Source organism: Alligator mississippiensis, chromosome 4 (assembly GCF_030867095.1).
Source record: "Alligator mississippiensis isolate rAllMis1 chromosome 4, rAllMis1, whole genome shotgun sequence".
Taxonomy (NCBI): domain Eukaryota; kingdom Metazoa; phylum Chordata; order Crocodylia; family Alligatoridae; genus Alligator; species Alligator mississippiensis.
Genome location: NC_081827.1, coordinates 91,023,668 through 91,037,604, shown reverse-complemented (window position 1 = coordinate 91,037,604; position 13,937 = coordinate 91,023,668). Strand labels below are relative to the sequence as shown.

The window sequence follows — 13,937 nt, the reverse complement described above, 5'->3', positions numbered from 1 at the left end:
TTCCTTAACATAGAGAGCTACACCCCCGCCCCTTTTCTCTACACGATCCCTCCTGTACAGGGTATAGCCATCTATCCCCGTGGTCCAGTCATGGGTGGAGTCCTACCAGGTCTCCGTGATCCCTATGACATCGTAATTGTTTGCACTGAGCAGGAGGATGAGCTCCTCCTGCTTATTCCCCAAGCTCCTGGCATTTGTGTACAGGCAGGCAAGCGCCCCCTGGGGGGCTCCTTCCTTGCCCACAGATTTTACCAGGGCTGGGGCTGGGGCGGGCTCCCTTGAGTGCCATGATCCGCTGGCTTTGCAAGATTTGCTCAGCGGGCCAGCAGTGGCGGTCGTGCCCCCGTCCCCCAGCGGGCTTAGTTTAAAGCCCGGTGGAGCAGGTCAGCCAGTCTGGCTGAGAAGAGCCTCCTCCCTAGGGGAGAGAGGTGGAGACCATCTCTTCCCAGCAGCTCGCTGCCTCTCTCGCCAAAGAGCGGGCTGTGGTCATGAAAGCCAAAGCCTTCCTGACGACACCAGCGCCGCAGTCTCTGGTTGACCACGTAGATCCTCCTGTCCCTTCTCAGCCCATAGCCTGAGACTGGGAGGATCGACGAGAACACCACCTGTGCCCCCAGACTCTTAAGCCCCGCTCCCAAATCCCTGTAGCGCCTCATGACCTGGCTGGGAGTGCTCCGAGCCGTGTCATTGGTGCCCACATGAATAAGGAGCATGGGATAGCGGTCTGTGGGTTTGAGCAGCTTGGGGATCCTCTCCGCAATGCCCCGGATGCGGGCCCCTGGGAAGCAGCAGACTTGCCGGGCTAAGGGGTCAGGGTGGCAGATTGGCCCCTCTGTCCCCCTCAGGAGGGAGTCTCCCACAACAAACACCTTACTTTTTGTCTTGGGGAGAGCAGGGGCAGGAGTTGCAGTTAGGCCCATGTTGCCTGTGGGGGCCGGCAACTCAGCAGGCTCTGCTGGGGCAGCAAGAGGTGCATACCTGTTGCTCAGTTCTGGCGGGGGAGGGGCCTTGGTGCGGCGGGCCTTAGGGCCCTTGACCACCTTGGTCCATGCCCCTGGCTGGACACAGCAGGAGGTCCCAGAGTCCTCCTCTGGCCTGGAGGGAGACTGTGATCTACCCTCTGCCTCCCGGGGGAGAAGGGCCTGGCAGTAGGAGTCTATCTCCTGCTCGCAGTCCCTGATGGCACGCAGTCTGTGGACTGTGGCCTGGAGCTCCTCCAGCTGGCGCGCCAGAGACCCCAAAAGGGAGCAGACCCCGCAAGGGGAGGTCGCCATGCTCCCAGGCCCCAGAGCCTGAAAAAGGGACAGGCAGCCCCCGCAGCCGAGAGCCAAGGTGGAATCCATAATGCTGATCAGAACTGATAGATAGAAATTTGAGCAAAGGGTATTTTTTCTGTCTTTTTTTTTGTTTTGATTGGCTCTACCATCTGGAGTTAGGGGTCTGTCATTGACCTTCCTGTCATGGACCCTCCCCCTTCTTCCCCCCTTTCCTCCCCCCTTTCAGGAGAGCTGTATAGTGGGGCTCCCTGAAAAGCCTTGTTCAGTCTCTTTCCTGTATCACCCTCCTTCAGCCAGCCCTGGCCTGGCTTCTAGAGGGGCGAGCCTCTGGCTTCAAGACCCTGGCTCTTTCTCAAGGTAGGTGTGTGCCAGAGTGCTGATGTCCTAAACAGCACAGCAGACCGCTCTGCTTCAGTTTTACTGTGCCAGTGCAGTTCCTGCCAGCACAGGGCTAAACAGCCTCTGAACACACTAACTTTACCTTGGCCGTTCCCTTGTATTCCCCTGTTCTCCCCAGGACTCTGCTTTTTCTCTCTCTACCTCCCTCAGAGACTCCTTTTCTTCTGCTCAGGCAGTGTTCCACCTTAGTAAGTGTAACAAAACTATATGGAAGACTAAAATCACCCAATAAATGAAACGTAATATCTGGAAGTATTCAGAAAGTAGTCTTTAGTACCTGCTGCAAGGCCCAGACTGGTATCTTCCCTGCAGGTGGAAAGGGCATCTAGATGTCCTACTATAAAACTGTCTATAACAAAAAAATGTTCACACTAAGTCCTCCAAACTGTTCCCCAGCAAAACTCAGAACTTCCCCCCAGAACTTAGCCTCATCGGAGGGTCATGTGGATTTGCACTTCCCTTGTGCAAGCACAGAGAGAGCATGGATATTTCTATACTCCTTTAGCATACTTCTATTCTCTCCTGTGAGAATGGCACAAGTGCCTACCACCCTGTCTTGAGCACATAAAGAGAGCAGAGAGAAAGTAATTGTTGCTGGATGATGTGATCTGTGTAAAGGAAGATAGATAATGGCTCTTTGAAAACCTTCCTCTGGATCACGTATGTTAAAGGTAACCAATACCTGGTCATAAATTCTAAATTTTTTTAAATGAGCTAAAGGCATCAATGGAGCCAACAGGATAGACACAAGGGCCACATCCAGATGAGTGTGAATGTTTGGCTCCCTGGGAACAACTAGCAGTGACACACCTTGTGCCACTGCTAGTTGTCCCTGGAGAGCACCCATGCCACACGCCCTCTGGTGCACGACAGGTTACCCCAGGTGGGTTAGGGCTGAGGCCAGCCTTACTTGGAGTCCTGGGGGCTGGGGAAGTTGTAGCCATGTCACTTTTGTAGCTGGGAGCCTGGCTGGCAGCCAAACTGTGGCTCTGGCTGGCCAGGCTCTGGTTTTGGGCAGCACATGCTGCCTCCATGTGTGCCGCCCCACTTTTTTTCTGCATGAGTTTTTTTGACTCCAGGATCTCCTGAGGTCAAACCCGTCCCCACCCCCCACCCTAATGCTGCTAAGTAGCACTGTGGGAAATGCCTGAATGTGTTGCGTGTGGTGCTGCAGATGGGTCTGCAGTGCCACATACTGCATGGCCACACTCTCTGGTGGTGGCCATGGAGTCTCTAGGTCTATTTTTTTGAAAAAAACAAAAAAAAATTGGAAACTTCTCAGGAATAAATAAATAAAAATCCTTTCAAGCATTAAAAACTCATATTTTTCAGAGCACGTTGCCTGAATTGTCTTAAACTTTCAACAACAGAAATCTATCCTGCAATCACCACCCCCCAACACACAGAGACTATTTTAGAGAGGCTTCTGAGGGAAGAATCAAAACTAAGTTCATAATCAGACCTGGACTAGAACTTTGAAGAATTTAGCATTTTTCCAAAATACAGACTCTACATCATGACAGGTTGTTTTCTTCCATTGTTTCTTTTTTTCAAGCAGCTGAAACAACTTATTCTCTCAATGTTGAGCTGTGGAATGTTTGTAATAAGGCTATTATTTTTTTCTGTTGTTTTTCTTTAGGAATCGTGTTAAGCGATCCATAAAGTCATCTGGAAATGCCATGAGACTGAGATGAATGTGCAAAGGCTGCCAGGACCGGATAGCTCCTGGCCCAAATGAAAGCCTTTGTGTTGGAACTGGGATGCAAAGTTTAAGGGCCTCTAGCCAGACCTCTGATCTCTCCAGATGATCACAGGATATAAACTGCAGCTGAGAGGCAAGCTCCAGAGAAGCTTCAGAACTCTCCAGAAGAAGCTCTGGGACTGTGAAAAATATATCATCCAAAAAAGGGGATGAGGAAATTTTTGGTGTTACTAATCCTGACCCTGACCTTGGTAGCCCTTTGCTGTTGTGAGAGAGGTAAGGGGATATTACATTTATTTTGCCTGGAATATTATCTGGGTGTCTTACTGAACACTTAGATTCTGAGAGGGATCTCTGATTAAGCGAAATCCAGTTTTGGGGATAGTCAGTGTACAGCTGACTATCAGCAGGTTCTCAATCCCAGCCATGTAGGTTGCACCTGACAATGGATTTGAAGCTCCTCAGCCTGATCCCTAATGAATATTTGGCTCTGCTAGGATGACAACTATTGCACCATTGGACAAGGGAGGAAGCCTCAGCATCTGGTTTATGATTTAGATAAATTCTAGATTTGGATGAGGGATCTGACCTGTAGGTCATGACTCATGTGAATCAGCAGAACTGCTGAGACTATGGGGGAGGGTGTATTATTACCTCTTCCAGTACTGGAAAGCTATATTGTATCTAGCTTGAGAACAAAAAAACAGAGACCTACTTTTTAATTCTATTGAAATATGTTGGACTGGGAGAATGTTTGTGGGGAGAAAGTTACATTGTTAAAAATAAGTTGTCTCTTTTAAACAAGAACAGTTAACATTTAGAGCTGAAATAGCCTCAGTGCTTTTAATCAGGAGTGAGTGCATTACCAAGAATGTATGGGGAAAAACAGATTCTGAAACAGCAGATGCTGAAAACTTGCTGTGATGGGGAAGTGAGCAGGGCTGAGAAGGGGAGGATGAAAAGGGCCCTACTATTGTCTGTATTGCATCAGTTCTTGTCAGCCTTACATGCCCCCTTTCACTGGCATCAGCTCTGCGACATTTTAAAGATTTACAGCGTGTGTGTATCTATTCGCACAGATCTTATATGTATATAAGATTTTCAGTATATGTATACATACATACATATATATGTATGTGTGTGTGTGTATATGTGTGTGTGTGTGTGTATATATACATACATACATTCATTGCAAAGCTTATGTATATATAAATTTTACGAGTGTGTGTATATACACACACATACATTGCAAATCTTAAAATATATATTTATTTAACAGATATCTCACCTGATCTTATACTTGGTCACTTCTGCTTTTTAGCTATTGTGTACCATGATGTTCAAAATTCTTGGTTTAATTTTCTGTCAGTTTTCATGTGCTGTGAAAAATGCTGGTTGCTTTAGCAAGTCTCCCTAGAGATATTCAAAGGGCTGCATCCCAGTAAGAGTTTGCATACTGACCTCTGACATGCCATCAAAAACTGATGCCTCCCAGAATATATTTATATGAAATACCAGTACTTTGGCAAAAGCTAACACTTGAACTCTTTTGAGGATGAAAAAGCAATAGACTAAGCACTCTCTATTCCCTTCCATCAGTGACCTTCTCAAAGGAGGAAATGAAAGGGGAAGCAAGTCAGTCACTGCTTGCTCCCTTTCCTTACTATTATCTCTCAATAGAATCTGATTTTCCCATTTGCTTGTCGTGGTTATTCAGGATCTATCAATTCCTAGGTTCCAGACTCATCTTTGCCATTGACCCTCTACAATCCTAAACAGTCATTTAAACTCTCTGTACTTTAGCTTTTTCACTGTAATACAGGGGATTAAAGCAATTATCTTACTCACAAGGATTAACAAATTTGTATGTGAGAAGAACTTCAAGATCCTCCAGCAACAAACACTAATAAACTGTTACAATGTTCAGAATTGCTGTTCTGCTGGATTTATTGTTGCTAGGGAGTGGAAGATGCGCTGCATGTTGGTGTTCAGAACTCTAAAGGATAAGAATTTCAATGGGGCAGCACTATCGGGGTGCAAATGCACTCCTGGGGAGTACTGGGCCAGGGTGATAGTGAAGAGGCTTCTGAGGAACTCACTTTAAAGTGAGGGACATAGTTCAGTTGGGAGGATGTTCCAGGTCAACTTCCCCCTGCTGGTTCTGGGAGTGGGTCGACTGCCTGGGTCAGAAGAGGAGCCAGGGCTCTTTGAGGGCGAAGGTCAAAAATTCTTCCTAGGGGACTTCAGAGATCATCAAGGGTCAGAGCTGACTGACCTTAGCACACAAATTAGCATGCATCAAAGCAGATTCAATTAATTCAGTTTGCTGGACCATGCTAATTAGTGTGCTCCAGCAGCCTCTGCATCCTGTGTAAATGGTGGCAGGGGTGCTTTAACTAAAGCTCACTGAATGAGCCCCTGCCACCATTTTGAAGCATGGGATATTGAATACAGGGGATGCTGTGCCTGCTTTAATTAGAGCAGCTCTCATAGCCACTTTAGTTAAAGTGCCTGCCCTCTCCATTCTGGAGCACATGTATAGATAGATGCCCTGGATGACTGGAAGGCCATTTGTGTAATGTGATCACAGGTCCTACCTTCTCCTCAGTTCTGGTCTGTGAAGCTGCAAAAGGCAAGGGTGACTACATATTTTTGGTTCTGTTCCCTAATGATCAAAGAAACACAACTTCCACTGTATGGGGAGAAGAGATCAAGGCCCTAATCTACACGGTTAACTTAACATGCTCAGCAACCATGCCTTGGAGCATGCCTCACTACTCTGGGTCAGCTGACTCCAAAACAGGAAACAGTGTGGCTACCTCCATGCATGGCTGGGTGGTGATGGAAATTACGCCAGCCCCAAGTTAAGTAGTCTGTTTGCTTCCTGTGTAGGAGGCAGCCCATGCAGAAAAAGATCAGTGCGCTTGAGAAAGACCGCTGCCCAGCGCAGTAGATTTATCACATACAGTCACAGCCATCCATGGTGCTGTGCTTATGCTATGGATTTTTGCCAAAAAATGCCCCACTGTTTCCATCCCTGCTAGAAACAGTTACAAACACCAGTGAGACTGATAGAGCAAATGTAGGGATTTTTTTGCCCCAAACTCCTACTGTAGATAAGACCTTGGGGGGAGGGGAGGAGTGGGTGGCAGGGGCAGAGAGACAAAATTTCCTAAAGTGGTTAATTGGGTTGTTTAAAAATGGAGGAAGATTTAGTAGTCATCTACTGTGGGCTTTTCAGGACTGGGATCTCAGGCATGGTGTCTAGGCAGTCTCTGCTTACTTGCTCTGTTCTTTGTTTTCCAGATCTAGAACACTCCTTGGAATCACACAGTGTGGAAAGTGAGTCATTTGAGTAGTTTGCCACCACTGACCATTCTGTACTTTATTGCCGTGATCCCTGAATTCTTCATGTTTGGGGATTAGGGAATGAATAAGATTCTTGATGAATCCTATATCGTTTCTTTCTCCTCCTTTGCTTGACTCTGGTCATACACAGCAGGTGTCATGAGGCTTCTCATCTTAGCTGAATGAATGCCTGTAGCAAACATATGGTCCAGGCTTCTTGAGAGTTAGAACCATGGACTCTGCAATCATGAGGGAGCAGGCACCAGTGACATGAGCAGGAATTTTTCAACCCTCAGATATCACAGGGCACAAGACAGGCCTTTTCAAGAATCACGTGGCCTTCAGAGGTACGGAAATGAGAGTGAGGGCAAGGTGAGGGAGTAGTAGAATGGATATCTACAAAGGATGTATCGAAGTGCTAGGGCAGGATTTTTGGATTAAACTAAAAGGAGTCAGAAACAAGCACAAAGACAAGTAAATGAACTCTGCTGGCTTGTCAGGGCAGAAGAAGATGGTTGCCTCCACCAGGATGTAAGGGGAGGTGGAGTGCCAGAGCATGTGTCCACACTGCTGTACCGGGTAGTACTGCCATCAAGCAGGCTACAGGAGGGCTACCCTCTTGAATCTGCAGTGCAGCTGTGATTTAGTAGCAATGGGTGAGCACTGATGAATGATAGCTAATTAGTCAGTCAGCCCCAGAGATGCTGACAGTGCTATATTATTTCCAGTTCCAGAGGTAGTCCATGGAGAACAATGCAGCATATCTGAAGGCATTACTGCCTGGGAGTGGTAAGTCTGTGTTTAGACATGGCTAGAAAGAGCTGGGACTTGAAATAGGCGTCAGGCAAAAACTTAAGAGCTTCTCAAATCTGGGACAAAGTTTTAGATCACTAATTCCAACTATCAAGAAAAGAGGGGTGGAGTGGGGTTGAACTATGCACTTGCTGTGCCTGCTCTGTTCAGAACAGGTGGGAACCAGAATTTGGGGCCTAACATATTTATATGATCCTCATCTATTCTGTGACCTGACTCACTACCAAAATCCATTTGGAAAATCTTCCAGAACTCTCTGGCTGCATCCAGATGAGCGAGCACATGCCTGTTATGGCGCCTCAAAGTAGTTTGAGACACCACAAGAGGCACACTAAGAACAAAAAGATGTTCCCTGCACTTCATGCAGGAAAAAAAGTGGTGCAGGGTACGTTTCTGGAGCATGCCAAGAGGCAACCAGAGGCTGGGTCCTCCAAGGAGATGCTCTGACACCCGGCCAGAGCATCTCTATGGCTGCCCCATGTCCCTGTGCTGCCTCCTGCCTCAGCACAGTCCCCTGCCTAGCCCCCCGCATAGCATACAGCCCCCCCTGCATGGTGCACAGCCCCCTCCCCCCCCCCCAGCAGCAGCTGTTGGGGCACTCATGCCCACTCCTGACAGAGACCTCTGGTGGCTGCACATGCCACAGGGCATGGGCCCTCAAACAGGACCAGGCTGGCTCTTGTCTTCCAAGGTCCTGGCACTGCATACAAAAGCTGTGCACCCTAGGGCTGGGCTGGGTCCTGACTCCATGGAGCTGGCCCGGCCCAACAGCATGTGGGGTACATAGAGACAGGACCTGTGCAGGCCTGAGGGCGCATGGCTTCTGCGTGTGGTACTGGAATCCCAGGTGACAGCAAGAGCTGGCCTGTCTGCCTGAGAGCATGTACCAGCCGGCCAGGCCCACACCTTGTGACATGTACAGCTGCTGGGTATGAGGCCATGTTGCACTGCTGGGGGTCTCTGCCAGAAGTGGGGATGAGTGCCCTGATGGCTGCTGCTGCTGCTAGGGATGTGGGGGTGCTCTGTGCACTGTGTGTGTGTGTGTGGGGGGGGGGGGACGTGGAAGGGACCCGCCCCTCCTGAGCAGTTTTCCTGCCACACAGTCCCCCCACACCCACAAACTCCACCACAATCCACCCACAAACCCCCACAGCCCCAAATCACACCCACAAACTCCCCACCCCCAAATCCCACACCCACAAACCCCATACCACCCAAAACCCCTGCATAAGCCCCACACCTCCCTCACAACCCCCACCCCCATGCCCCTTCCCATCCCCAATCCCACAAATCTAACACCCTGTGTGCCCAGCCACCAGACTGGACAGGACAGGACTTGCTAGCAGGAGTCATGGCTGCAGGGGCAACTGCCACACTGCAGCCGTGCCCCATGCCCACACACCAGCCCCAGCCTGGAGGTGCTCCTGGTCCCAGGAACCACTTGGGGGGAGTGTGTGATGGGCTGGGGGGAGGGGTGGAGGTGGCAGTAGCTCTGTGTGTGTGTGTGTGTGTGTGTGTGTGTGTGTGTGAGAGAGAGAGAGAGAGAGAGAGAGAGAGAGAGAGGTTGGGGGGGATGGGGGAAAGAGGCTGCCATAGCTGGGCTTGGAGCCCTCCTGCCCCACTAGAGCAGCCTGTGGAGGGGGAGGCCAGTTTGGAAGGGAAGGGGCTTGCCCAGCCCAGTCCCTGAGCCCCAGTCGAGGGCTTCCCAAGAGCAGCATGGGGATTGCTAGGGCCTGGGAACAGGCGTAGGGAGCAGAACAGCAAGGGCTGGCACTGCTCAGAGCCACAAAGCATCAGGTGGTATAGTTGCAGCTGGACTCACATCCTGGTGCTGGGATGGAGCTGCAGCTGGGAGGGAGCTAGCGGGGCAGGCAGGGGCTGCCAGTCAGGAATGAGGGGCTTGTGGGGGAGCTATGAGTTGAGAGTGAGGGGCAGGGGCAGGGAACCAGCATATCAGTGCTGCTTAGCACCCCACATCCTGGTGAGAGAAGGATGCAGGAGTAGCTCTGATTTTTCTATGACAAAAAAACCCAAAAGAGGAAGAGGAGCTTGCCCAGGGCCAGGGTTCTGCCCAGCTGGAAGGCAGATGAGGTGGCTGACCTCCTGGCCATTTGGGGCCAGGAAGACAGGCATCAACAGTTTGATGCAGGCCACCACAAGAAGCACATCTTCTGGGTGATAGTTGCCCAGATGGCAGAGTGGGGACACCAGAAGACATGACAGCAGTGCTGCCCAAAGGCCAACTGTGCAGCCACAGCTCACTTTTAGCTGGCCCAGAAGTGCAGGCAGCTCTGCTGCAGTGTGTGTACCACAGCCCAGGTGGTTGTGTGGTCCTTGTCTGGAGCTGGCAGGCACACTGATGTGGGGCTGCAGGTCCAAGGGAGCAGATGCTGTCACAGGTAGCAGCAGGTCACAGCCAGGCATCAGCCCCCACTGCCAGACTGCTGCAATGTGTAGAAGGTGCAGTTGCCACTCCAGGTTAGGGCTACTTCAGCAGTCCAGCTGGCACAAGGGGCTAGTGTCCCCAGATACCAATTGCACAGGCCTCAGAAGCTCCTGAGGGCAAATAGCTCTGAACTGCTCACCAGGGCAGCTTTTTATAATGCTGGAGCCAGCACAGGTGAAAATCTGGGTGAAAATCTGGGAGGAGCAGGGCAGGGTTAGTTTGCCCCAAGTGGCACAATTTGCCCTACCCAAAGTGCATGTTCAGGCACGTGTGCTGAGGCACAAATCTCTGGCACAAATTTGTGCCGCTGCTATTTGAGCAGCTGCAAGCTGCTCAAATGACTGCATATATGGATGAGCCCTCACTGTTTTTTCTGCCTCCACCAGCTAAAGGATAATATCACTGTATGGAGTTATAAAAGTTGGAATTTCCCCAGAGAGCCAATCAAAACACAGGGGGATGAAAAACAAAACTGTTAAAGGAAGATTGTCATTTCTGGCACCTTATTAACTGGTGGTTTACATGCAGATGGGATTTCAGGCCTGACCTGAGCTTAGCTTGCCAGTTGGTCTCCAAGGATACCTTCCCAGGATACAGACATCTGAGCTCTCTCCCTTGCCAAGAATTATGGCAACAGAAACATTTCACTGGCACCTATAACCCTGACATAGAAAGATGAGATTAGCCAGGAAGGGTCCCACCTCTATGGCAAGGCCTGTATTTCTGTCTCAGTGTTTTGCAAATACTGGTATAAGGAACACTTCCTGCACCATTCAGTGATCATGGGCCTGCCTCCATTGCCTCTATGCTGTACCCAAGACCATTCCTGTAAAAGCAATCCCTGTCTACTCACTCCCACTCTGTGTGTGCCAATTCTTGGAAATGAGGCAATGCAACCATCGTTGGTATACACACAACACCACTCTTGCAGGCTGTAAACAGATGTGGCATGATGAGGCACCACTCTTACAGACTGTAAACAGATGTGGCATTTCTCCTGAGAGAAAGCCTTTTGTTCTGCTTTAGGTATCTGTGAAGTATGCAAGATAAAATGTGCTTACTCTCCCCACCCTGGCAACACACACATACACCCACCTACGCACAGAGCTGTGAGTGTCTGTAAATTAATTACAGCTCATTTAACTTATACTGCAGTTCCTCCAGGGGCAAGCCAGTCATGGCCACCTACTGCAGAGGAACAGCAAGGTAGCTTGGAAGGGCTACATTTGTAAAAGGACTGTGCTGCTCCTGTTTTGATCCCAGTCAAAACCTGTGACAATTGGGACTGCCAGCTATGGAAATGAGAGATATGACATTAATGTGGAGGCTGAGGGAAGTGCAATGGGAACTAGGGCAAGGTGGGCCAGGTATCTCTTTGTGATGAGCACAGCAGATATCCCATCTCCAGCACACAATGTAATATTTGCCCCCATGTCTCTAACTCATTTCATTCTCCCTTGGCAGATATCAAGATAGGAAAAGAAACTGCTAATGCCTTTGTAAGGAGGCAGAAGAGGGCCTCCTCCTACTATGAATGGTAAAACCTCTCCCTGCCCCACATATTAGTCTTAGGACTGAACTCTACTCTGATTATGTAAGAGGGGGGAGGGAAGACAATGGTGATTTGGTTCATATTAGTACCACCATCTCCATGCATGAAAGAGAATGTTGGAGACACTGGAAGTGGAAAACATCTTTCTAAAAGCACTATTAATATCCTTCAAGAAGTTCCCTGAAAAGGATGGGCTGTGGCTCTACATTGCCCCCTGGCAGAGCTCCCAGCAGATAGGACATGTCCAGGGGTTTTCAATGGTTAGTGTTCTTGTGCTGCTGGGCACTTTTTCCCATAGGGACAGGAGGTCACTGTATACATATACCCTAAAGGCCTTGGGCTGAAGTCCCAGCTGATAGATTGCCTGGAACAGTAACCTGGGAGCTTGTGTTTTATCCTCAGCTGCTACAGCTTCATTGACAATAAAGATGGGAACTGGGTTTAATTTCCAGGTAGTAGAGCCCGGGGGAATGAATCCAAGGGCTCTACCCCTTTGTAAATAAATAAAGCAAACAAAGGAGTACATTGGTGGGGAATCACTTTCCTTCAGTTCAGCAAGTGGCATGGAATGTGCCCCAGTGCAGTGACAGACTATGACCAAAGGCGTCTTTCTCTTTGTCTACTCCAGGTACCTTGAAAACTACAAGTCCCCAGCGGAGCAGAGGCGTGAGCAGTGTGAAGAATATTTACCTTGTAGATATCACTCCAGGCAAATGAGATACCGTTTCGACTATCGCCATTATAGTGAGGAGTACTGAAGATGCGATTGTCCCCTCCCTCACCTAAGTAGGGTCGAGTTTAATTCCTATAAGGATGTGGGTTGTGGGAGGGAAGGAAAGAAAAGGGAAAGGTAGACTGGGCCAACCTCAATTGTGTGCATCAGCAATGAGAGCACAAAGGCAATATTTATCCTGATTTTCAATTTTCTAGTCATGGATTCTTCAGCATTAATTGTGCAGCTTTCACCATGAACATTTTCCTCCTGTGGTCTCCATGGTATTTTAAATTTCCTCAGTGAAGTGTGATAGCCTGTTTTATTTACTGCCAACAAAGCTCCAGAGCAAGTGTAGGAAGAGGATATTCTTCTGAAGAAGGATTTGGTTCTCATTCTGAGCATATATTATTTGGAAACAGATGAGCACCAGCAGCATTGGTAGTTCTGTTGAGATAAGCACCTTCATTTATATGCTTCACTGATTTTTTTGGATCTGAAAGGAAGTGGGGTGAGGTTGTGGTAATTTCTGGTTCTTATGGTACAACTTGTTTTTGGTCTGTCTGAAAATAGCCAGATGGAAAGCCTTTCTTTATAGTTTATTTGACTCTTAAGTTTCTAGTCCTGGCTGAAAAAAATGCAGAGAAAGGCAAAAATGGAATGAAAAATTAATATAACTTTTAAAAACCTAAAACAAATTAAGATGGGGTTGAAGTTGTGTCAATGCTTGGTTTACATATCTTCTTTCTTCTATGCAAATTCCTTCAAATATCTTTTATGACTATTATGCATTATCAACTTCCAGAAGCCTCTCTTGTATCATCATATATCATATGTCATATTCTGTGAAGAAGAAATGAGTATCTTCATAGAGGCAAGCTTCAAGAGACTGGAAACAAGTGATTTCTTTTCATTTGCATGTTGGCTGGTGGAGTCATCCCCAGTTGCTGACTGTAATAAATGTGGGTTATGTAAAGTGGGTTCATGTTCTGCTTCTTTCTCTTTATCTCTCTGGCTTCTACTGGGGACATTTGACTAGAATGGAGTGGGTTGGAAGATAAAGTACTTTTTTGGAGTTGAGTACTAAAGAGCAGGAATCATCAATATCTGGCTTGATTCTCCTCTGATGTACCCAAATGTAAATCTGGAGTAACTATGTATGTTGGTGTGAAATGGGAGGAGGATCAGGTACATCCTACACTGTCGTCAGCTGAATTAAATTTTTTTTCTCTGCTCTTCAGGGAAAATGCAGTTTCCATGTCCATTTGAACACAGTTAATGGTATACCAGTGAACCCGTTATTCTAGAACTGACAAGAATGCACAAACATGGCAGATTTGAAACTCACCATACATACTGCTATTAGACAAAAACCAGAACAGGATATTGCACTCAGGATTGTCCAGGGACCAAATTCTCAGATGGTGCAAATCAGCATAGTTCCATTGATTCCAATGAAGCTATACTAATGGACACTACGCAAACACATGGGCTTGACCTGAACAAAACTCATTAAAACAAGTGGAATTTTTGCTTACAGAAGGACAGCAGAATTTAGTTCCATATTAGTAATTCCTTCTATTGTTTGGACATCGATTTATTTACAGCAGTTTCCTCCTCCTCCTCCTCTTCTTCTAAAGTAAAAAAAATCAAACTGCCTGTTGAATTTTTTTCTCCTTTATTACTGT

The 13,937-nt window shown here is 48.0% G+C and overlaps 1 protein-coding gene across 1 annotated transcript; it reads left to right on the top strand.

Annotated features, from left to right (window-relative positions):
* Nucleotides 1–3,421: 3,421 nt before the first annotated feature.
* On the top strand, nucleotides 3,422–13,229 carry LOC102566308 (matrix Gla protein). Its single transcript, XM_006268053.4, has 4 exons — nucleotides 3,422–3,654; nucleotides 6,685–6,720; nucleotides 11,450–11,522; nucleotides 12,166–13,229. The coding sequence occupies exons 1-4, from the start codon at nucleotides 3,588–3,590 to the stop codon at nucleotides 12,293–12,295; spliced, it is 306 nt and encodes a 101-aa protein (XP_006268115.1). The 5' UTR covers nucleotides 3,422–3,587; the 3' UTR covers nucleotides 12,296–13,229.
* Nucleotides 13,230–13,937: the final 708 nt, after the last annotated feature.

Excerpts from the sequence above, each read along its gene's own strand:
- LOC102566308 (XM_006268053.4), top strand. The coding sequence starts at position 3,588 with ATGAGGAAATTTTTGGTGTTACTAATCCTGACCCTGACCTTGGTAGCC. Across the intron at positions 3,655-6,684 it reads CCTTTGCTGTTGTGAGAGAG|ATCTAGAACACTCCTTGGAA; the intron begins GTAAGGGGATAT and ends TTTGTTTTCCAG. Across the intron at positions 6,721-11,449 it reads GGAATCACACAGTGTGGAAA|ATATCAAGATAGGAAAAGAA; the intron begins GTGAGTCATTTG and ends CTCCCTTGGCAG.